The sequence below is a fragment of the Chionomys nivalis genome, chromosome 1 (assembly GCF_950005125.1).
Source record: "Chionomys nivalis chromosome 1, mChiNiv1.1, whole genome shotgun sequence".
NCBI lineage: Eukaryota > Metazoa > Chordata > Mammalia > Rodentia > Cricetidae > Chionomys > Chionomys nivalis.
The window spans coordinates 112,193,376-112,218,834 of NC_080086.1; the positions used below are offsets into that span (position 1 = coordinate 112,193,376).

The window sequence follows — 25,459 nt, forward strand, 5'->3', positions numbered from 1 at the left end:
ACAGGGCCAGGGCTGGAAGTGAGCAGGCAGGAGGGAAGGAGGAAGGGAACCCACTGGGGAGGCCAGGTGTCAAGCGTCTCCCCTCAAGACCACTCACAGCTACAACCAATCAGGCAAGTTTGCCCGGGGCCCTTTCAACAGTGACATTTCCTTTAAAAAACAAATACTGATTTGGTCATTTTTCTGCTTCCAGTCAGGCCAGGGTGAAGAGGTGAGATGTCAGCAAGGCCCATCCCCCAATCCCAGAGTATGCAGGGGCCACATGGCAGTGCTACCCAGCTAGTTTTGAGTCAGGGAGCCAATTCGGACCTCTGCAGGGTCCAACAAAGACCACTCTCTAGCCATGATCCAGAAAAAAAACAAAAACAAAAACAAAAACTTGTGGGCAAACCAGGCCACACTTGCCTTCAGCCCCACGAAAGCCTTGCCTCCAGGTGCTGAGGCCAGAACAGGTACACTGGAGAGAGGTGTGATCTCCAGGGGAGGGGCTTCCAGTTACAAGCTCAGGGATGGGGCCGCTCCCTCGTGCCCCCTCCCCAACTTCTCCTAGGCCACTTCCTGGGGAAATAAGGTCCAGAAGAAAGGTGCCAGCATGCCCTATGGCAAAGAAGGGTGCAGAGGGACCCGAAGTCTGACCCACGGGGAGCAGAGAGTTAGGGGGGAGGGGACCCACAGAGGGCAACAGGCAAGGGCACCATTTTCTCTGGGGTTTCCAGTTTGAAAGGCAAGGGGTTTGCCACCTGCTGCAGGGCCACCTGGCGAGTGGGGATAGCAGGAGGGACTGGATGAGTGGCTCGCAGAGGGCAGGTGGCCCTAGTATTCCCAGAGTGAGGCGGGGTTGATGGTCTCCACACAGGCCTTCAGGACCCCAGCGTGATCTCCCTTCAGGTAGCGGCTACCCACCTTGATGGCCACCTTATTGTAGTCGCAGAACTCCAGGAAGAAATCCACAGGGGTGTCGCTGCTGCTAGTGACCGAGGAATCACTGCCCACCATCCAGTGCTTGCCTGTGGAGTCTTTGATGTTGTAGGCGCCATCATTGAATTCCAGCTGGAAGATGTCGTAGCTGGAGCAGTTGGCATCCCGAGTGCCCGTGACGTTGCGGCAGTCAATGAACGCGTGTTCTCCACGGAACACAGTAATGGGGCGGTTAATCAGCTTTATGAGGAAGAGTTCAGGGTCCCCTGCTGTCTCCAGGGAGGCGGCCAGCTGACCATTTTTCTTGGTGGTTACAAACTTGCCATTGGACGCCCTTAGGGTGATGCGCCAGTCGCACCACTTGATGTCAAAGTAGCAGCTGGCATTCTTGATAGACGCAGTGGAATGCACCCCTCTGGTTGCCGTCAGCGTCTAGTACTTGCCCGTGTGGGTGCGGAAGGCACACTTCCTTGTGTCCAGGTCAATCTCCAGCTGGAAGGTCTCCTGATCGGCCTCTTCATCCTGATTGGCCTCTTCATCCTGATTGGCCGACAGGTCCATTCCCTGGTGCGTGGACACGTTCCTCTAGTTGGCTGCCTGCAGCACCATCTGAGCGCAGCTCTGCTCCAGGGCGAAGAGCTCATCTTTGCCCACCTTGGTGGCCTTACCAGCCTTGAGGGTGCCACTGGGCCCGGACGGGGCCAGGGTAGCGACCTTCGCAGTCTGAAAGGCCACCTTGCCGAAGCAGAACTCGAGCGTGTAGCCCATGGCGCACTCGGGCCGAGCCACAAGGAGCCCGTCGTGGCGCAGGAAGCGGTGGTCCGACGTCTGCACGCTGTAGCGCTGGTCCTGGAAGGCCAAGGTGATGAGTGAGTCGACGCCCCAAGGCACGTAGAGGTCTACAGCGATCTCATGATATCATCGCCGGTCGCGCGCTCAGATGCGCGTAGCGCTTGCAGGTGACGCTGTAGATGTTGACCTGTGGGTGCATGGCGATGTGCACACTCCACTTCTCGGCCGGCGACACGCTCTGCGCTAAGCACGACAGGCGGTCCTCTGTGTCGCCGCCGAAGTAGCGCAGGTGAACCTCGGACTGCAGCGACCAGCGGCCGTCGTCATACACCATGGCTAGGAAGCGGCAGTCGGCGTCGGGCACCTCGCGCTCGCAGTTCACGTTGCCATCCTTGTCAGCAGCCAGATAGAGACCCAGGTGGCTGCGCAGACACACGGCCGCCGCGCTGCCCGACTCATCGGGAGGCTGCTCCAGCGTCCAGATCTGCTTCTTCTTCAAGCTACTGGCGGACGTGTTCACCTTGAAGCCAAACGCCTCCTCGGTTGTGCCGTTGGCGGTCATGGTGGCAGAGGGCGGTCCCGTGGCCCCGGGAGCTTGGGTGGCTGTGCGGGACCTTCTTTGTTCAGCACTGCTTAACCCGCTGCAGCGCTCCACCTCTTTGTATCATTTTCTTTGTTTCTATTTTGTTGATTTTAGTTCTCAATTTGATTATTTCCTGTAACAAGAAGGCCGGTTGTTTGTCCCAGCTGCCCAGAACTAAAATAATCACACAGAAACAATATTCATTAAGTCACTGCTTGGTTTATTATCTCTATTTTCTTATTGGCTAACTCTTTCATCTTAATTTAACCCATTCCTACTAATCTGTGTATCGCCACATGGTTGTGGCTTACCAGCAAAGTTCTGTGTCTAACTCTGGCGGCAGATCTATGGTGTCTCTCTCCCACTCCGCCCTTTCTTCTTTCAGCATTCAGTTCTGTCTTCCCTGCCTACTTAAGTTCTTCCCTATCAACAGGCCAAGGCAGTTTTTTTATTCATTAACCAAGAGAGAACAACCTCCTACATCAATTTCCTACTGTCTAGTTCTCTTGGGTGAGTTTGCATCTTTTGGTTCTAAAATTTTCAAATATACTGTAATTCACTACTTGTGGGATTTTTCCAGCTTCTTTCAGTAGGCATTTAGTGCTATGAACTTTCCTTTTAACACTGCTTTCATTGTGTCTCATAAATTTGGGAATGTTGTGTGGTCATTTTCATTAAATTTTAGGAAGTCTTTAATTTCTCCCTTTATTTCTTCCTTGACCCACTGATGATTTGGGTGAGCATTGTTTAATTTCCATGTGTTTGTGGGCTGTCTGGAATTAGTATTGCTGTTGAAGTCTAGTTTTAAGCCATGATGATACAATAAAATACATGGAGTTATTCCATTTTTTGTATCTATTGAGGTTTGTTTTGTTACTGAGTATGTGGTCAATTTTTTGGAAGGTTCCATGAGGTGCTGAGAAGAAGGTATATTCTTTTATGTTTGGATGGAATATTTATAGATGTCTGTTAAGTTCATTTGAGACATAATTTTGTTATTTTCCTTATTTATCTGTTCATTTTTTGTCTGAATGACCTGTCCAGTGGTGAGACAGGAGTATGTGTGGTTTAATATATGATTTAAGCGTTAGAAGTGTTTTTTTTTTTTAAACATATGAGGGTGCCCTTGAATTTGGGGCATAAATGTTCTATATTGAGATTTCCTCTTAATGGATGTTTACTGTGACTAATATGAAATGTCTTTCTTTGTCTCTTTTGATTGATTTTAGTTTGAAGTCTATTTTGTTAGATATTAGGATAGCTACACCAGGTTGTTTCTAAAGTCTATTTGATTGGAAAATTTTTTCCCAATCCTTTATTCTGAGATGATGTCTATCTTTGATATCTTTGAGGTTGAGGTGTGTTTCTTGTATGCAGCAGAAGCATAGATTCTGTTTTTTTATCCAATCTGTTAGTCTGTTTTTTTTTCCCATAGGTGAGTTGAGTCCGTTTATATTAAGAGATATTAATGACCAGTGATTGCTATCTTCTGTTAATTTAGTTTTTGTTGTTGGTGTTGTTATTTGTGTGTTTTCCCCTTCTTTGGGGTTTGTTGCTATGAGACCATGAATTGTATGTGTTTTTGTTGATGCAGTCAACTTTCTTGAGTTGGAGTTTTCCTGCTAGTACTTTGTGTAGGGCTGGGATTGTGGCTAGGCATTGGTTAAATCTGGTTTTATCATGGACTATCTTGTCCTTCTGAGGTAGTGAAAAGTTTTGCTGGGCATAGTAGTCTGGGCTCGCATCTCTAGTCCTTAATGTCTGCATAACACTTGACCCAGACCTTTTGGCTTTCATTTTCTTCATTGAGAAGTCGGGTGTAATTCTGATAGGTCTGCCTTTATATGTTATTAGTCTTTTTCCTTTGCAGCTTTTAATATTCTTTCTTTATTCTGTATGCTTGGTGTTTTGATTATTATGGTAGTGAGGGACCTTCTTTTTGATCCAGTCTGCTTGGTGTTGTGTAAGCTTCTTGTGTCTTCATAGGCTTATCTTTCTTTAGGTTGGGAAAGTTTTCTTCTGTGATTTTGTTAAATATATTTTCTGTACTTTTGAGTTGAACTTCTCATTCTTCTATACCTATTATTCTTAGGTTTGGTCTTTTCATGGTGTCCCATATTTCACAGATATTTTGAGTTAAGCTTTGATTTAATTTAATGTTTTCTTTGACTGACGAGTCTATTTCCTCTATTGTATCATTAGTGCTTGAGATTCTCTTTTCCACCTCTTGTATTCTGCTGTTTATGCTTGCATTTGCAGTTGCTGACCATTTTCTCGTGATTTCTGTTTCTATAATTCTGTCAGCTTATTTTTTGTTTATTGCCTCTATTTCAGTTTTTAAGTCTTAAACAGTTTCTTTCATATGTTTGATTGCTTTTGCTTGGCTTTCTTTAAGGGACTTGTTGATGTCTTTCAATATTTTTTTGTTTGTCTTTTTCTCCATTTCTTTGAGGGAATTTCTCATTTCTTCTTTAAGGGCCTCAAACATTCTCCTGAAGTTATTTTTTAGGTCATTTTATTCTGCTTCATCTATATTTGGTTGTTGAAGTCATGCTGTTTTAGGACCACAAGATTTTACTGCTGTCAGGTTGCTCTTTATGGTGTTGAGTTTGTACTTACTTTCTCTACCCATCTTTTTCTCCAATTGGTGTAGTTGGAACTGACTGTGACTCTGGTGATAAATCTTCCAGGTGTCAGTGGCTCCAAGGCTCATATTGTTGCTCCTCATGATGCAGTCAGTGTCATGGTTCCAGTCATCCCATTGGTAACTTCATGTTCCTGGAGGTCACTCAGCACTTGCGAGGTTTGTTCCACTCCCATGGAGTTCACTGCCTCAGGCCTGCTCTGGCTTAGGTTGCTGGCTCATACCTGTTTCTGTAAATATCCCTGTTCTGGATATGCTCCTGTGGACATTCCTGGCTTAGGATTGGTCCCAATCTACTCTGGCTCCAATCTACTCCCTTGGAGGTCCCAGACTCAGATGTGTCTGTACCCACAAAGGTCCTGGCTCAGGCCTATTCCATCAGTGGTTCCAGTCTCCCATGTAGATCCATAGAGGTCTCTGGTTGTGGTCCACTCCCTCAGCGGTTGCTTCCCTCTACCTGCTCCTGTTGAGTTTGCTGTCTCAGGTCTGTTCCTGCCTAGGTCGCTGGGTCAGTCCTGTTTCTATAAATGTGCTGGTCTGGATTTGCTCCCACTCATGTGGAATTTGCTGTCTCAGGCTTGCTCCAGCCTCAGTTGCTGGCTCAGTCCTGCTTCCACAAATGTCCTTGGTCTTGATCTGCTCCTGCTTCTGTGGAGTTCACCATCCTAGGCCTGCTCCAGCCTAGGTTGCTGGCTCAGTCCTGCTCCTGTGGAGTTTACTGCCTCAGGCTTTGGCCCAGGTCACTGGCTCTGTCCTGCTCCTGTGGGGTTCACTGCTTCAGAACTGCTCTCATGTACTTTATCTTTTATCATATCTAAAGAAAACTATAATTATAACTATCTATTCTTCAATTCTATCAAAGACTCCAAAAGTATATAATATTACCTAAGTAAACAGGAAGTGCATTGCAAGCAACTTCCAAAACTCCAAAATTTACAGAGACATCTTACTGTCTGAACTTTCACCCAAAGTTTCCTGTAACATTGGGGTACCTGTCTTCAGCCTACAGGCTCATAGTATCTGGCAGGCTTTTTCATGAAACAGAAAATTTCAAAGATAGTTCTGCCTATATTGGGAGTTTGTCAGTCACTTCTTTTGTGTCCTGCAGAATGTCTGACAGACTATTTCATGAAGCAATAACCCTGAAGGACTGTCTCACCTTTTTAGGTAACTTCAGCAATCTTTTCTCTACGGGTCCTGAATGTCCACTTCATACAGCATAACATCAAGCAGTCCAGGCAAGAGCAGTTTCTTGCCCAAATGTTTAGCAAACTCCAAAAGCAACATATCATCCTCTTGAAGTAGATTAGTGCTGACAGGAGCAGATGTGTCTCATTGTCACGAAAAGTCTTAAGTTTCTAAAACATTTTAAATGCTATATTCTGTTAGCCTTTGAATGGTTTGAAGAATAACTATCTATCTGAAATATATCTTTGTACATCTGGAAAACCTAACTAACATGACTACAAGCTTGACTATTATAGACAACTATCTATTAACCGATATTTCTTATTTATAGATTACATTTTAAATGAGCTACACAAACACAATTCCTTAATCATGGGCAGAAATATACATTTAACAAAATTGACGTTAAATTTGTATCAATAAATCAAGATCCATACTAATGCAAAGTATTCATCCCTATAGCATATCTCCCTTTAAATGTAAACAAACATTTATAAACAATATTTGGGAATTTTGGCATAGTTCTCTCCAAACTGCTTCCTGTCTTTGGTTGGGTAAAGTAATTGGGATTTCTCAGAGACCTTTCAGGGGGTCTTAGTCCAACAAACAACACTAATCTGGAAGCAATCCACAGGTTCTCATTCTCTGTGAAAACAAAAGCAGAACCTCTTTTCCGAAGCAAAATATCCTTAGAACCAAATTTTGAAGTCAGGATACTTTAAAGTATGTAAGTTGGTTTAGCTTAGCAACCCATACAATGAAATGTCTCTTTGTACTTGGCTCATTCACAGTCAAAATGTCAAAGAAATCACAATAATATACACAATCCAGACTCTCTGTGTATATCCCATATTTATTTGGCTTATATTTTTACTCCTTTAATCTATGACTATACTCTGTCTTATTTATTTATTTATTTATACATTTTTTTTAGTTTTACTTAAAAATTTCCACCTCCTCCTCTCCTCCCATTTCCCTCCCTCTCTCCCCATCCCCCCTCCCTCTCCAGTTCAAAGAGCAGTCAGGGTTCCTTGCCCTGTGGGAAGTCCGAGGTCCTCCCCCCTCCATCTAGGTCTAGGAAGGTGAGCATCCAAACAGACTAGGCTCCCACAAAGCCAGTATATGCAGTAGGATCAAAGCCCAGTGCCATTGTCCTTGGCTTCTGAGTCAGCCCTCCTTGTCTGCCATGTTCAGAGAGTCCAGTTTGATCACATGCTCCATCAGTCCCCGTCCAGCTTGTTTTGGTGAACTCCCATTAGATCAGCCCCTAGCGTCTCAGAGGGTGGGCGCACCCCTCGCGGTCCTGACTTCCTTGCTCATGTCCTCCCCCTTTTCTGCTCCTCATTTGAACCTTGGGAGCTCAGTCCAGTGCTCCAATGTCGGTCTCTATCTCTAGCTTTATCCATCACCAGATGAAGGTTCTATGGTGATATGCAAGATATTCATTAGTATGGCTATAGGATAGGGCCATTTCAGGCTCCCTCTCCTCAGCTGCCCAAGGATCTAGCTGGGGACATCTCCATGGACACCTGGGTACACCTCTAGAGTCAGGTCTCTTGCCAACCCTCAAATGTCTCCCTTAATTAAGATATATACTTCCCTGCTCCCATATCCACCCTTCCTCCATCTCAACCATCACATTCCTTCAAGCTCTCCTCAATCCTCCCCTTCTCCCTTCTCTCTCCCCATCTCCCCTTACCCCCACCACACCCCCACCCCTGTGCTCCCAACATTTGCCTGGCAATCTTGTCTATTTCCAATATCCATGAGGATAACTGTATGTTTTCCTTGGGTTAACCTTCTTATTTAGCTTCTGTAGGATCATGAATTATAGGCCCAATGTCATTTATTTATGGCTAGAATCCACTTATGATACCATATTCATCTTTTTGGGTCTGGGTTATCTCACTCAATAAAATGTTTTCTATTTCCATCCATTTGCAAGGTTCATTCCTAAATATAATAAAAGCAATATACAGCAAGCCGACAGCTAACATTAAATTAAATGGGGAGAAACTCAAAGTCATTACATTAAAATCGTGAACAAGTCAAGGCTGTCCATTCTCTCCATACCTCTTCAATATAGTGCTTGAAGTTCTAGCAATAGCAATAAGACAGCATAAGGAGATCAAGGGGATTCGAACTGGAAAGGAAGAAGTCAAACTTTTGTTATTTGCAGATGATATGATAGTGTACATAGGCGACCCCAAAAACTCTACCAAAGAACTCCTACAGCTGATAAACACCTTTAGTTTGCCCTTTTGTCTGTGGTGCCCTTGGGATACCATACATCCCTGTTTCAATGCTGAGGAGTTCCATCCGTACAGTGCTGAAGAGTTCTATCTGGACTGGTAGAGATGGGCAGGTGCCAATGCAAGAATTTCTCCAACAACCTGAAAGGCAGTATGACATCACCAAAATCCAGGGATCCTGAAACAAGAAGAATTGAACACCCTACTCCAGAAGAGATAGAAGAAATTGACTTTGAATGGAACTATATGAAAATAATTGAGGACCTTAAACAGGAGGTGAAAAACTGCTATAAAGAAATGGAGATGACAAACAAAAAGGTATACTAAATGAATAAATCTCTCAAAGATGCCCAAGAAAACCACGAAAAAGCAATCAAACAGGTAAGGGAAACTGTTCAAGACTTGAAAAATGAAATGGAGGTAATGAAGAAAACACAAACCCAGGGAAGGCTAGATATGGAAATTCTGGGTAAACAGGAACTACAGAGACAAGTATTACCAACAAAATACAAGAGATAGAAGAAAGAATCTCAAACACTGAAGATACTATAGAGGAAATAAACTCACTGATTAAAGAACAAAACAAATCCAACAAATTCTTAACACAAAACATCCAGGAAATCTGGGACACCATGAAAAGACCAAACCTAAGAATAATAGGGGTAGAAGAAGGAGAAGAATTACAGCTCAAAGGCCCAGAAAAGATATTCAAGAAAATTGTAGAAGAAAAATTTCCCAACCTAAAGGAGGATACCCTTATGAAGGTACAAGAAGCACACAGAATACCAAATAAACTGGATCAAAAGAAAGCATCCCCATGCCATATAATAATCAAAACACAAAACATACTGAATAAAGAACAGATATATATATTTGGGATTTTTCGAGACAGGGTTTCTCCGTAGCTTTTGGTTCCTGTCCTGGAACTAGCTCTTGTAGACCAGGCTGGCCTCGAACTCACAGAGATCCGCCTGCCTCTGCCTCCTGAGCTGCAAAGGAAAAGGTCAAGTAACATATAAAGGGAAATCTATAAGAATTACACCTGACTTCTCAATGGAAACCATGAAAGCCAGAAGGTCTTGGATAGATGTGCTTCGGACACTAAGAGAACGTGGATGCAAGCCCAGACTACTATACCCAGCAAAGCTGCATTCACCATCAATGGAGAAAACAAGATATTTCAGGACAAAAACAGATTTAAACAATACATTGCCATAAATCCAGCCTTACAGAAAATACTAGAAGGAAAATCACAGACAAAGGAAGCCAACAACACCCATAATAACACAGGCATCTGACAACCCTCCACCATCACAACTCAAAGAAGGGAAACACACAAACTCTACCACCAAAAAAATAACAACTGGTCACTAAGATCACTTAATATCAATGCACTCAATTCACCTATAAAAAGACACAGGTTAAGAGAATGGATATGAAATCAGGATCCAACATTCTGCTGTTTACAAGAAACACACCTCAAACTCAAAGACAGACACTACCTCAGAGTAAAGGGATGGGAAAAGGTTTTCTAATCAAATGAACCAAAGAAACAAGCAGATGTGGCTATACTAATATCTAACAAAATTGATTTCAAACTAAAATCCATCAGAAGAGATGGAGATGAACACTTTATACTCATAACAGGAACAATTCATCAGGAGTAAGTCTCTATCCTGAATATCTATGCCCCTAATATAAAAGCACCCACTTATTTAAAAAAAAAACATTACTCGAACTCAAAGCACACATCAAACCCCACACTCTAATAGTAGAAGATTTCAACACTCCACTCTTACCAATGGACAGGTCAACAAGATAGAAACTTAACAGAGAAATAAGAGAACTATCAGATGTAATGAACCAAATGGACTTAACAGACATCTATAGAACATTCCACCAAAACAAAAAGAACATACCTTCTTCTCAGCACCACATGGAACTTTCTCAAAAATTGATCACACAATTGGTAACAAAGCAAATATCCATAGATAAAAAGAAATTGTAGTAATCACCATGTACTATCGGATCATCATGGAATAAAGTTAGAATTTAACAACAATTCTAACCCCAGAAAGCCTACAAACTCATGGAAATTGAACAGTCAACTACTGAACCACACCTGGGTCAAGGAAGAAATAAAGAAAGAAATTAAAGTCTTCCTTGAAATTAATGAAAATAAAGACACATCATACCCAAACCTATGGGACACTATGAACGCACTGTTAAGAGGAAAATTCATAGCACTAAGTGCCCACATAAAGAAAATGGAGAAAGCACACATTAGAGACTTAACAGCTCACCTGAAAGCTCTAGAAAAAAAAGAAGCAGACTCACGCGGGAGGAGTAGAAGACTGGAAATAATCAAACTGAGGGCTGAAATCAACAAAATAGAAACACAGAAAACAATCCAAAGAATCAATGAAACAAAAAGCTGGTTCCTGGAGAAAATCAACAAGATTGACAAACCCCTATCCAAACTAATCAAATGGCAGAGAGAGAACATGCAAATTAACAAGATCAGAAATGAAAAGGGGGACATAACCACAGACATAGAGGAAATTCAGAGAATCATTAGATCTTACTACAAAAGCCTTTATGCCACAAAATTGGAAAATGTGAAAGAAATGGACATTTTTTTTTAGATCAGTACCATATACCAAAATTAAATCAAGACGAGGTGAACAGTTTAAACAGACCTGTAAGTCGCAAGGAATTGGAAGCTGTAATCAGAAAGCTCCCTACCAAAAAAAGCCCAGGACCAGATGGTTTCAATGCAGAATTCTACCAGAATTTCCAAGAAGACCTAATACCTATACTCCTTAATTTGTTTCACAAAATGGAAACATAAGAGTCATTGCCAAACTCTTTATGAAGCTACAGTCACCCTTATACCAAAATCACACAAAGACTCAACCAATAAAGAGAATTACAGGCCAATCTCACTCATGAACATCGACGCAAAAAATCTCAATAAAATAATGGCAAACCGAATCCAAGAACACATTAGAAAAATTATCCATTATGATCAAGTAGTCTTCATCCCAGAGATGCAGGGCTGGTTCGACATACACAAATCTATCAATGTAATCCATCATATAAATAAACTGAAGGAAAAAAACCATACAATCATTTCTTTAGGGCCGGGCGGTGGTGGCGCACGCCTTTAATCCCAGCACTCGGGAGGCAGAGGCAGGCGGATTTCTGTGAGTTCGAGACCAGCCTGGTCTACAAGAGCTAGTTCCAGGACAGGCTCCAAAACCACAGAGAAACCCTGTCTCGAAAAACCAAAAAAAAAAAAAACAAAAACAAAAACAAATCATTTCTTTAGATGCTGAAAAAGCATTTGACATAATTCAACACCCCTTTATGATAAAGGTCTTGGAGAGACTAGGGATACAAGGTTCACTCCTAACTATAAAAGCAATGTACAGCAAGCCGACAGCTAACATTAAATTAAATGGGGAGAAACTCAAAACCATACCACTAAAATCAGGAACAAGACAAGGCTGTCCACTCTCTCCATACTTCCTCAATATAGTGCTTGAATTTCTGGCAATAGCAATAAGACATCATAAGGAGATCAAGGGGATTCATATCAGAAAGGAAGAAGTCAAACTTTTGTTATTTGCAGATGATATGATATTGTACATAGGTGACACCAAAAACTCTACCAAAGAACTCCTACAGCTGATAAACACATTTAGTAATGTGGCAGGATACAAGATCATCTCCAAAAAATCAGTTGCCCTCCTATACACAAAGGATAAAGAAGCAGAGAGGGAAATCAGAGAAGCATCAGCTTTCACAATAGACACAAATAGCATAAATATCTTGGCATAACTCTAACCAAGGAAGTGAAAGATCTATTTGACAAGAACTTTAAGTCTTTGAAGAAAGAAATTGAAGAGGATACCAGAAAATTGAAGGATCTCCCTTGCTCTTGGATTGGGAGGATCAACATAATAAGAATGGAAATTTTACCAAAAGCAATCTATAGATTCAATGCAATCCCCATCAAAATCCCAGCAAAATTCTTCACAGACCTCTAGAGAACAATAATCAACTTTATATGGAAAAACAAAAAACCCAGGATAGCCAAAACAATTCTGTACAATAAAGGTATTTCCGGAGGCATTACCATCCCTGACTTCAAACTCTATTATAGAGCTACAGTAATGAAAACAGCTTGGTATTGGCACAATAACAGAGATGTTGACCAATGGAATCAAATAGAAGACCCAGATTTTAGCCCACAAACCTATGAACACCTGATTTTTGACAAAGGAGCTAAAAGTATACAATGGAAGAAAGAAAGCATCTTCAACAAATGGTGCTGGCATAACTGGATGTCAATCTGTAAAAGAATGAAATTAGATCGAAATCTATCACCATGCACAAAAATCAAGTCCAAATGGATTAAAGACCTCAATATTAATCTGAACACACTGAACCTGATAGAACAGAAAGTGGGAAGTACTCTACAACACATGGGCACAGGAGACCACTTCCTACGTATAACCCCAGTAGCACAGACAATAAAGACAACATTGAATAAATGGGACCTCCTAAAACTGAGAAGCGTTTGTAAAGCAAAGAACACTGTCTTTAAAGCTGGGCGGTGGTGGCGCACGCCTTTAATCCCAGCACTCGGGAGGCAGAGGCAGGCGGATCTCTGTGAGTTCGAGACCAGCCTGGTCTACAAGAGCTAGTTCCAGGACAGGCTCCAAAACCACAGAGAAACCCTGTCTCGAAAAACCAAAAAAAAAAAAAAAAAAAAAAAAAAAAAAAAAAAAAAAAAAAAAGAACACTGTCTTTAAGACAAAAAGGCAACCTACTGACTGGGAGAAGATTTTCACCGTCCCCGCAACAGACAAAGGTCTGATTTCCAAAATATATAAAGAACTCAAGAAACTAGACCTTAAAATGCTAATTAACCCAGTTAAAAAAATGGGTCACTGAACTGATCAGAGAATTCTCAACAGAAGAAGTTCAAATGGCCAAAAGACACTTAAGGTCATGCTCAACCTCCTTAGCGATCAGGGAAATACAAATCAAAACAACTTTGAGATACCATCTTACACCTGTCAGAATGGCTAAAATCAAAAACACCAATGATAGCCTTTGCTGGAGAGTTTGTAGAGTAAGGGGTACACTCATCCATTGCTGGTGGGAATGCAAACTTGTGCAACCACTTTGGAAAGCAATATGGCAGTTTCTCAGGAAATTCGGGATTAACCTACCCCAGGAAACAGCAATACCACTCTTGGGAATATACCCGAGAGGTGTTCTATCATACTACAAAAATATTTGTTCAACTATGTTCATAGCAGCATTCTTTGTAATAGCCAGAACCTGGAAACAAGCTAGATGCCTCTCAATGGAAGAATGGATAAAGAAAGTATGGAATATGTACACATTAAGGTATTACTCAGCGGTAAAAAGCAATGACACCTTGAATTTTGCATGCAAATGGATGGAAATAGAAAACACTATCCTGAGTGAGGTATCCCAGACCCAGAAAGATGAATATGGTATGTACTCACTCATAAGTGGATTCTAGTCATAAATAAAGGACATTGAGTTTATAATCTGTGATCCTATAGAAGCTAAATTAGAAAGTGACCCCAAAGAAAAACATATAGTTATTCTCCTGGATATTGGAAGGAGACAAGATTGCCAGGCAAAAATTGGAAACTTGGGGTTGGGTGTGGGGTGGGAGTAAGGGGAGATGGGGAGAAAAAAAGTGAGAAGGGGGGATATGGGAGCTTGGGGGAATGGGACGGTTGGGATGGAGGAAGGGTGGATATGGGAGCAGGGATGTACTCTTTCTTTTCAAAGACTTTTTAATTTTTTATAAATCATTTACTTCGTTTTATAACTCTCTATACTTTTTTCTTCTCTCTTTTAAGCCTGCATACATTTATCCAACACCATAATGCATTCAGAGGTCCTTTTCATCTGAGTCTAACTATATTGCATTTCGGCAATCCTTTTCTGATCAGGACCACTTCTTAAAATGTTAAGCAACATGGCTAGGGCTAAGGCTACCTGCCCAGACCTTAAATAATTACACAGAAACTGTTAATTGCAATACTGCTTGACCAATGACTCTAGCACCTTCCTAGCTAGGTCTTACATCTTAAATTAACCCATTTCTATTATTCTATATCTTATTACAAAGCTTGTGGTTTACTGGTAAGGTTCCAGGTGGTGGCTGGCATCTTTCTCCTCCAGCAGCTACATGGAGTTTCCCTTTCTCTGCCTTCTCTCTTCTCCCCTATTCTCTTGGAATTTCTACCTTACCCTATTCTGTGGTGCAATAGGGCCCAAACAACTTCATTAACCAATGTTTTTCACAGCATACAGAGAGGAATCCCACATCAGCGAAATGATGTGAGTTTATTATAATCTAAAAAATAAGCAAATTTTATTATCACTACTAAGAAAAAATTCATCATTTGTCTTTCATTGTCATTACTGTATTGGCTTTGGGAAAGTGCAGGGGGAAAATTGGACGGATGAAGACTATGGACAAAAGAGGCTCTACAGTAGGTGAAGACCATCAATTATCTTCACTTCAACTACATGTCTCATCACAGATAGCTCTTGGTGATTTATTTTTCCTTTCTTTCCTACTCAAATCAATTCATTTCATGTTTTTTTTTTTACTATTAAATTTGCAATGTTCTTTTTTATATATGAGTTGGTTTTAATAATACTTAAAAAACAGCTGTGTGATGTGAGATTTCAGTTTTCCCACTCAATGATTTTCTGTTATAACATATAAAATTATATACTCTGGGCTGTCAAACTGAAACTCTTGTGTGAATGTGGCTTTTTTCTTATCATGAGATCTTAGAGAATGACTTCCACATCTGTCTGGTCTTTACCTATTTTGAATATTAAAAAGTAAGGTGTTGAGTATATGTTTAGTATCATAGGAACAATTAGAGAAGAAAAGAGTAAGCTTATCTCAAAGAAACTCACAGTTTGATATAGGGACATGAATACAAATGAGTCACGTAAGATGGGTATGGACTGAACACTTTTAATCCCAGTATTTAGGAGGAAGCAGCAGGCAAATGTCTGAGAAGGCAAGTTGCAGGCTGGCCAAAGACTCATAGTGAGACACTATAACTCCCACTGATAGGAATCCCAAAGATCACCAAGCTACACAACCATTTATATATATATAGGACCTAACTCAGACCCATACAATCTCCATGATTGTCTCCTCATTCTCGTCTCTGTGAGCCCCTATGGGCCTTGGTGTCCAGACAGCACTGGCTCCTACAACCTTCCCCACCTTCCTTTATCTATGAGGTTCCCTAGACTTCACCTAACATTTGGCTGTGGGTCTCTGTATCTGCTCCCATCAGTTGCTGGATAAAATCTCTCTGATGATTTTATCATTGGGCTATGAGAATCGCAGAATATCAGTAGGAATCACTTCATTTCAATGACTTTTTGTCAGTCCTGTTTTGTTCTATTCTAGATCTCTGGGCTATCCAGCCTCTGATTTCTGGCCGTCTAGGGAGTGTCAAGCACTGGCTCCCACCTGCAGTGTAGACCTCAAGTCCTTGATTGACTACTCCCATCAGTTCTGTGCCAGCATTACCCCTGCACATCTTGCAGATAGGAAAAATTGTAAGTCATTGGTTTTGTGACCGAATTGGTGTCCTAATGACACCTTTGCCTAGTTGCAGAATGGCCACTTCATACTCTGAATCTTCCATTACTAAGAGTCTTCACTATGATCATCCTCATAGATTCCAGGGAGTTTCTATTGCACTAGGTTTCCACCAATTTAGCAAACGGACTAAAAAATTACTAAGATACTGCTGATAAGTGACTAATCTCAGAAATTGTTCAAGGGATCAAAATGCACATCATGATTATCAGAGGACTCATTAATAATGACATAAATTTCTTTCTTTTTTCTTGCCTAATGAGAAATGCACCCCTCATTGTTTTGTAAAAAGCACAAGGAAGCTAATTAACTTAGAACCCATGGTCTCAAATGAAGGGGAAAGGGCTCTCTCTGTTGATGAGCAGGAGAATTGGGTGTTTCTGAAGCCACCAACGTAAAGCAATGTTTTGGTGACCTCACACATATTTACATAAACTTTCATAGCTTTAAACTTTGGTTGAAACCTTAAATCAAGATGAAGTAAGCTAGTAGAAGGTTAAATCAAGAGAGTTCATGGGGAAGGAACAATTACTAGTCATCTGGGCTTTTAACATCCTCATTTGAGAACAGGTAATCCTTAGGATCAATTTTCTTTCTGTACAGAGCAATGTTCCAGGGGGAAATCATGCACTCAGGGGCTGGAATAACAGGAAGGAAATATTCTCAAAGGAGAAAATTCTGTCATCTTTGTCTCCCCAGTGTAGTCTTTCTGATTTGTAAACTTGAACTACACATTAATTTTCTCACTTTGAAGTCCTAACTCTGTCTGGGGATTAATATTTCTCTTTGACCTGCTTCATGTGTCAAGTACAGCTTCAATTCTCCATCATCAGCCATTCAAAAGGGAGTTGGGGCTTTGATACACAGACCTACCTTTCAGAGGTCCATCCAGGTGAGTCGTGGAGCTCTGTTGGTATTGCAGCAAGAGTTCAGAAAATAGAAGTACAGAAAACATACATGAGAGCAAAGTTAGCCTAGCCAAGACTGGGAGATGTGAGGGGGCTTTCTGGGTTGGTCTTGGAATGTACCAATTCATGAAACTGAAAAGAATGCTGAACTCAGTAATTGGGGTAAGAATTAATCCTTAAGTGACAGTTTTGGAAGGATAATTATAAAAGGATGGCTTTATGAACTCATAAAATAGTTCCATATAAATGAGAACTTGTGTTCCTTGACCTTGGAAATTATGGAACATATATAGCAAAAACATTGATTGTAAAGTTATATACACTTCATGCCTTTTATGTTTAAAATGAACATAATGTCTTGTTAATAAGAAAGACCCCCCCAAAAATAAATAAATAAAAAAGAAAGACCCTGATGAATAATGTCTGCACTGTTGCAAAAGTTCATGAATTTTAGTCATATTAAAATTTGTACTCATATTAAAAAGTGGAAAAGGTTATATTAGAAAGATTGCTTGCCATCATTTCCTTACTGATGAATACAAACAATTCTTGTGACTTTTTTTTTACCTGTTTACTTCCTCTATTGCAAATGGTGCATATCCTTTACATTTTTTAAGTAGAAATGATGTGTTTATTCCACTTCAAAACAGAATTCTTTCACATGTACAGATTAGACTTCCCCAGCACCTTTTCTCTTTGATATTCCAGTGTGTATGTGTGTGTGTGTGTGTGTGTTTGGGGAGAAATTATGTAGTTTTGTGAGGTCCAGCATGATAGACATATTCTGTCCTCCTAACTGTCCCAACATTTTATGAAATATTAATTATATAACACACTGTGTCTACCTGTGATGTGTCTGTACATGTGTAGAATGTGCCACTATCTTGTTCATCTCTTTCTTGTGACTCTACTATCACTTTTGATAGTCTTCTTAGTACTTCCCATTGCACTTACTTCTACTTTTCTGCTATTTTTAATTCTAGATTATATAAATATATGAAAGAAAAATGCTGTTTGTATTTGTCATTGGCTTTTTTCACTGTTGTTAATGCTCACATGTACTGTTTTTTCTGCCCCAGCAGAATGTGATTGACTGAATAGCCTGTTACATACCCTCATTTCATCTATGAGTGTTAATCCTTGCTGTACCTTTGGTCTTTTATAATTCTGTGCTTGATATTAAGTCCAAGATCTCATATATGCCAGGCAAATGTCCCACCAGTGAGTTATCAAACCCTTTGAGATGGTCTCAGTAAATTATTTAGGCTAGGCTTGTCCTTGCTTTATAGACAGGGATGACTTAAAAAAAGTGCAGCTCAAGATTACAAAGTCAAAAGGACAAAACTAAAGATGTTCATAGCTTATCCCTTAAACCTGTGATCCTCCTGCCTCAGTCTTTCTGGTAGCTATGATTGTGTGTCTGTTACCAGGGCTGGCCTGGTAACAGGTCTGTTTCAACAAGTCTTGTGGCTTTTGGTTCTCATTAATTCGTGATTTGCATTCAAGTGAAGTTTAAGTTTCACAAACATGTGTTATTTATTTATCTTCATATAACACAATAATAAATATATGTCTCCGAGTCAATTATACATTATTAAAGATAATATGACATGTTGATCCAGAAGTGTCATGGGAGTAGCAAAGGATGAATTTACTTGGTGTCCACAGGGATTGATTAGAGAAAGTATGTTTGTGTAAAAATAGAATTGTCCTAGTGTTCTGGCAGAAGATTCTATACAGCAACACTGAGGATATCTTTTTAGTGATAAAATTTGCTCATTGAAAATTTTACGGTCTCCTGTCTCTCTCCTGCCAGTGCTTGCTCTTCTCACTATGAGTCCTTTCCTTACACCCACATCTTTTGTTATTGTTGCTGTTCTATGACTTAATGACTTTAAGTATGTCAATCTGTGTGATCATGGGTTTGGAATTATCCATTGGATTCTGGTGGTTTCAACAAAGCTACACAAATGATGACCATTTTACTCCAGAGTCCAACCACCCCCTCCCCCAATTCAGCAGGAAGGGGTAAAGGTCTGTGATTTCCTCCATAAGAAATACCTTTGCATATTAATTATCACTAGAATAAGGGCTTGCTTGGGTGTACACATAAAATTTATCTAAAGAGTCTAATGTGCATTACTTTTGCTTTTGGGTAATTTTTTTTCTCATTTATTGTACTTGCTGGGTGTCATGAGATAGAATGGGAGGCAGAACTTTGCCCTGTGACCAAGAAATCTACTTTTCCTTCTAGTATCATGAGAATCAGTTCATTTCATTGTTTTCATATGACAAATCTGTTTACTTCTGTTCTTCTTTAATTGTTTAGTGGTCATGTAAATATCTCTCATTGTGTAATGTCCTTTTTAAGAAGTTATGGAACTGGGCCAGCAAGTTGGTTCAACAGGTAAAGGTACTTGCTGCCAGGGCTGATGATCTGAGAAGTTGATGTGTCCAGCACATCAGTAACCATGTGATAAAGCTCATACTTCAACTTTGCCCCTCCTGCTTCCCCTTCATTACACTGAAAGTATTTTGTCTTCCTTCACTCTATCATATTTATCTAGGTAGTGTTTCAACCAGGGACATTTTTAATTTTCACTTCAGAAGTGTATCTAAGAGCTTCTTATTAATGTTTTTTATTTATTCTATATGTCTTTTACATCATTATCTTGATCCCATTCATTTCCCCATCCTTTCACATCTGTACTCCCCCCAAACAAAAGAAAATGTAAGAGAAAAGGGGAAAGAGTTAAAAATCTCATTATGAAAGCCGCAGTGTGACGCAGTGAATCATGAAGTAAACCCCTTTATCCCTATATCTTTACTTGCAAGTATTCATTGCAAAGAATCATTGGTCTGGTCCAAGGCCTTTGTTTTCTACTATTATCTTGATGCTGGGCCCTCCCTAGGACTCTTCTTGGATATTCTGTAGTTTCTCTGTGTTGTGGAGATCCTGCAGCTTTGGGTCTGTGGGTTAGGTCACGTCACATCCTTCAGCAGATCATAGACGGGGTAGATGTTGGGGTGGACCAAATGATAACCGTGGTTCTGGACCTGGGTAGCTGCAGGGTTGGTCTGCCTGCCAGTGCTCCCCTGTATTCATCAAAAGATGAGTTCTCTGGCATTGTTTCAGGTAATTCACCTCTTGCAGCAATACACAAGGGGTTGGGCTAATGCTCTGCTTTCATGCCCTCCAGATGGCACTCCCACAGCTATACCCACAGGCCAGCTCTATTTTGTTGCCCAAGCAAGGTACAGGAGCAAGTGAGAAGCAGAGGCAGCCCTCCTGCTCTCATGACTCCAGGGCCAGGTCCTTTACATCTCAGGTGTTGATGAGTGGGAGATGGGGGGCATCTCTCCTTCGCTCATTCCACCACATGTCAGATAAGTAATGGGGACAGGTCTCCCTTGCTCACAACATCTGAGCTGGTCACCCTTACCTCCAACCATTGGAAAACTCTGTTGTGCTGCCTAGGTGAGGGACAAGGTTCACTTTCCTGAGTGCTGCAGCTGGTAAGAGGAACTCAGTTCTGTTGTCTGTTGCAGGTGGTTAGGGACAAGAGGTGAGAGGGGGCAATTTTCTCCCTTCTACACTACCACACCAGAGATGAATAGTGGGGACAGTGCTCCCATACTTACAACTTTTACCTCCACCTCCACCTGCAAATTGACTCTATTTTGTTACCCAGAAGAGGTGCAGGGCCTGCTCTCCCAGGTGTTGCAGCTGATGGGGGCAGAGACAACTCTCCCACCCTTGTGACCTCTGGCCAGTTCTCACACACATCTCAGGCTTTGATGGGTGTGGGGCAGGAGGAAGGAAACTTTATGCTGTTCATGCCACCATAAGACAGATGGATGAGGAACATTAGTGATTTTTTAATATGAAGTCTCTGAGAACAAATTGAACATGACATGGGAATTTCTACTCAGAAATAACACTAGGACTCTCTTTGTGGTATAACTACACAACACAGACTTAAGTTTCATGACTATAGAAGACTAGGCTTGCAAAGTTCCTTAGTAGTAGATACATGCCTAAAATATAAATTATATGACCAGAAACTGCTTGTTTGGTGAGCTCATAGGCCCTAGGGAAGAATGTGCAGTTATTATTGTGCTAAATGTGCATAATATGAACATGAGTCTAAATATTTATATCTATGTTGATAGGTGATATTCCCAGTCCTCATTAGAGAAACTTCTTTTTTTTCAGTGGATGCAGGATAATATAGGAACTGATAACTTGTCCAAATGTGGAGAGTAAACATCTACAAAATGGTTAGCCCAAGATGACACACTTAAATCAAAAGATTCAGGGAATAGTGTGAAAGGGGAAGTGGAAAGAGTAGGAGACAGAAGATTGGAAGGGTTTCCTGTGGTATCGAGCCTTTTGAACACAGTAAGGTTCTTATACTTATAAAATCACAACAGCTATGGTTGTCTGCACAAGACTTACACAAGATCAGATCAGTCAACATTCTATGGTGGAAGCCAAAAGGCTTCATAAGACCTTAACCTTGGCTGAAAAGCCATTGAAAGTTGTTAGCTGCCAGAGGAGAGAGTTAATTATTTTCAGACATGTGACCACTAGGAGGTTGACAAGGGCAGGGGCAGCAGGGAGAAGAAGTAAGAAGAAAGGAAATGAAGGAAGAAATAAACATTGATGTTAGGTTACCAATAAGTAACTGAATCTTCTCCAAATTTCTTATTTTAGAAGGCGTATCAAACACATGGATCAAGGAAATGACACTCAACTTTCAGAATTCCTTCTTCTTGCATTTTCAGAGAATCAACCTCAAACTCAACCTCTCATATTTGGACTTTTTCTCTCCATGTACCTCGTGACTGTCTTTGGCAACTCACTCATCATCATGGCCATCATTGTGGACTCCCACCTGCACACGCCCATGTACATCTTCCTCTCCAATCTGTCCTTTGTAGACATCTGCTTCACCTCTACCACCGTCCCACAGATGTTGGTGAACATCCAGACACAGAGCACAGTTATCATCTATGCGAACTGCATCACTCAGGTGTACTTCTTACTACTTTTTTCAGTATTGGACATCTTTCTGCTAACTGTGATGGCCTATGACCGCTTTGTGGCTATCTGCCACCCCCTACACTACATGGTTATCATGAATACAAGACACTGTGGGTTACTGATTCTAGCATGCTGGATCATAAGTGTTCTGAATGCCTTGTTACACAGCTTTTTGGTACTGCGGTTGTCATTCTGTGCAGACCTGAAAATCCCTCACTTTTACTGTGAACTTGATCATGTGGTACACCATGCCTGTTCTGATACCTCTCTTAATGACATAGTGATTTATATTGCAGCCATGTTCTTGGCTGTGGGCCCCTTGTCTGGCATCCTTTACTCTTACTCCAGGATAGTATCCTCCATACGTGCAATCTCCTCAGCTCAGGGGAAGTACAAAGCATTTTCCACTTGTGCATCTCACCTCTCTGTTGTCTCTTTATTTTATTGCACCCTCCTGGGAGTGTACCTCAGTTCTGCAGTGTCCCAAAACCCCCATGCCACTGCAGTGGCTTCATTGATGTATACTGTGGTCACCCCCATGCTTAACCCATTCATCTATAGTCTAAGGAACAATGACATGAAGAAGGCTCTGAAACTACTTTTAGGGAGAGTGACCAGAAACCGACCAATGGACTTGCCTTCATAGTTGTGTACTTATGATTGTTGAACCTAGCGTTATGGCATTAGCAATTGTAGTCTTTGACCATAAATTGTGATAAAACTTAGTCTAACAATTTCTTCTAATTCCTCTGTCCATTATATCATTTCTTCATATAATTCCTTTCTTTATAAGGATTAGTGTTCCTTTTGGTATCTGTGTTTTACTTTGTCATTTCTTATTTTCTTGAATACCCATCCTTGGATCAAATCCTCTAGAAACTTTCACTGTAACCAGAAAATAACTGAGACTTCATAAGCGATTTATTCTGGAATAACAAGTGTTGAGTTATTTTTCTTTTCTTTTACTAAACAGTATCCTTAAGTTATGCTCCTTTATGGACATAATTTCATTTGGCATGTAGGGTACATAATTGTATAACTTCTAATAATTTGAAAACTATCACTGAATCCGAGGTCAAATAAATGGTTGTAAGGAGGAGAGGTTGGGAAGAGATGCATGGATACTGTCTTCCGGATGTGCTATGCTATTATACTCCTGAAATCACAGCAGTTTCGGTTGCCCTCTACAAGACCTGCAAAGTTTTCATTGTTGTGTAGTAGTTTCCTTCAAGAATAGAACTTTCCATCTTGGAGGAATGCTCCTTAAGCACAAGGTGTTTGCAGGGAGGTGACTATCCAGATGTTTTAAGAGTATGTTAAATACTCCATCATACAGAGAAACTTCTTAGGTTTAGAGAGTAAACAACTCAATAGCTTGAGCAAGTCCATTGAACTGACTAGATTCACTAGACCTCTCTTGTACTCAAGTATATAATCAATAAGGATGGCCATGGCACTTGGAGACAAACTATTGTCTAGAAACTCTCAGCTAAACTCAGCTGCCTAAAGGAGCTCAGATCAGCTGAGAAGCCTAGAAGAAGAAAGCACAAGCAGAACTGTCTGTCTGTGAGAGGTTTAAAAACCAATGAGCTGGAAAAGACACTCTTCAACTTCGTGAGCTGCCTACAGATTAAGAAATATGTTCTAGGTTTTCAGCTTTCATGAGCTGTGGTGGGCTTCGGTGATGCAGCTCTTTGAGTCATTTCTGCTCCTGTAAGTAACTTCTCACCAATGTTCCTATCAGTTACAATAAAAGTCATTGGTTCACCAAGTTGGTCTTTGGTAGTATTCTTATTTTGATTTGTCCTTGATCTGGGGTTGGTAGATGTCTTCACATCTCACAAGAGTGTCAACACACATACCAGTCAACATTCTAGCATGGAGGGAGAAATGGATTATTGTTCTCACTCCTAGCTGAGAACTAAAGGTAGATGATAGCAGTTAGTGCATGGAGAGTTTTTAAAAAATAGGTGGACCCTAGTATGTTGACCATTCATGGATACACGTCCTCACACACATGAGCATATGGACAGTCAAAATTGGGCTTAGTGTGTTAAAGTAAGTTTATAAAAGAAGATGTAGAGTTTGGAGGGGCATACAGTGGGGGAGTTTGAGAGGAAAAAGTGGTTAAACCAAAATACATTATATATGTGTATGAAAATCTCACAGAGTGAGGAAAATATATTTAAACATCTAGGTCCACAAATTTTATATATTCTTTTTTCTTTCTTTCACATTGTTTTGAAGACACTGATTTACTAAGTTACTGAGAGCTGTTTTTCAATGACACCATCAGCTGCCTTATAACATCTGAAAAGGCTGAGTAAACCTTGGGTTCCCTCACAGTTTCCTACAGCATTTTAAATTTTATTTGCACAATAATGTAACTATGATTTGTGGCCTATTGTTGAAGTCAGTGGAACCATTCATAAGTCAAAATACCTCCTTTATATTTTTCTAAAATTTTTAATAATTCTAAAAATGTCCCTTTCTTCCCAAATGGAATGGGATTAGTATTTCATTTTAAAGGTGAACATATTTTTGTAGTAGATGGCAATAATAAAGAAACTCACAACAGTCTAAGCTGTGGCAAGTCAGACTATAGAATAAGTACCCTGAAATAGGAGTTCTGTATCTTAAATATCATCATATAACTTTCATCCAGCAATGGATGGAAACAGAGGCAGAGACCTGCATTGGAGCACTGGACAGAGTTCCCAAAGTCCAGTTGAAGAGTGGGAGAAGTAAGAATATGAGCAAAGAAGTCAAGACCATGATGGGTACACTCTCTAAAACAGTCTATTTGAGCTAATGGGAGCTCACCAATTCCAGCCAGACTGGGAAGGAGCAAGCACAGGACCAAACTAGTCCGTCGGAATGTGGGTGACCGTTGCATGGCTGGGGTAGACTGAGGGGCCACTGGCAGTGGACCAGGATTTATCCCTAGTGCATGTGCTGGCTTTGGGAACCTATTCTCTTTGGATGAATACCTAAGCTCAGCATAGATACAGTAGGGAGGGCCTTGGACCTTCCCCAAGCAATGTACTCTCCGAGGAGTGGATGGGGGTGGGGTGGGCGGGTATGTGGAGGGAATGGGAGGGGGGAGGGAGTGGGAACTTGGATTGGTATGTATAATGAAAAAAGATAGTTTTTTTTTTTTTAAATAATAAATCCTTTAAAGAGAAAAAGTAACTAATTTTAGGAAAAAAATGTGTAAAGGAACCTGAATACATTCCATATATGATGTCTCATAAATAATGGCATAATGCAATTTTTCTATTTGCCTAACAAGTAATACACTCCATGCTATTTTGGAAAAAGAACAATGAAACCAATTAGCATAGGACTCATGATTTCACATCAAGGAACACTCCCTATTGTTGAATAGAATTGTTGTGCATCTGAAGCTACTGATGTAATACAATGCTTTGGTG

General features: G+C 40.8%; 1 protein-coding gene and 1 pseudogene across 1 annotated transcript; one reads left to right on the forward strand and one right to left on the reverse strand.

Annotated features, from left to right (window-relative positions):
* Positions 1-645: 645 nt before the first annotated feature.
* Positions 646-2,272, reverse strand: LOC130882610 (fascin-like; annotated as a pseudogene).
* A 19,439-nt stretch (positions 2,273-21,711) lies between these two features.
* LOC130870058 (olfactory receptor 19-like) lies at positions 21,712-22,671 on the forward strand. The gene has a single exon (XM_057762634.1). The coding sequence runs from the start codon at positions 21,712-21,714 to the stop codon at positions 22,669-22,671; it is 960 nt and encodes a 319-aa protein (XP_057618617.1).
* The last annotated feature ends 2,788 nt before the right edge of the window (positions 22,672-25,459 follow it).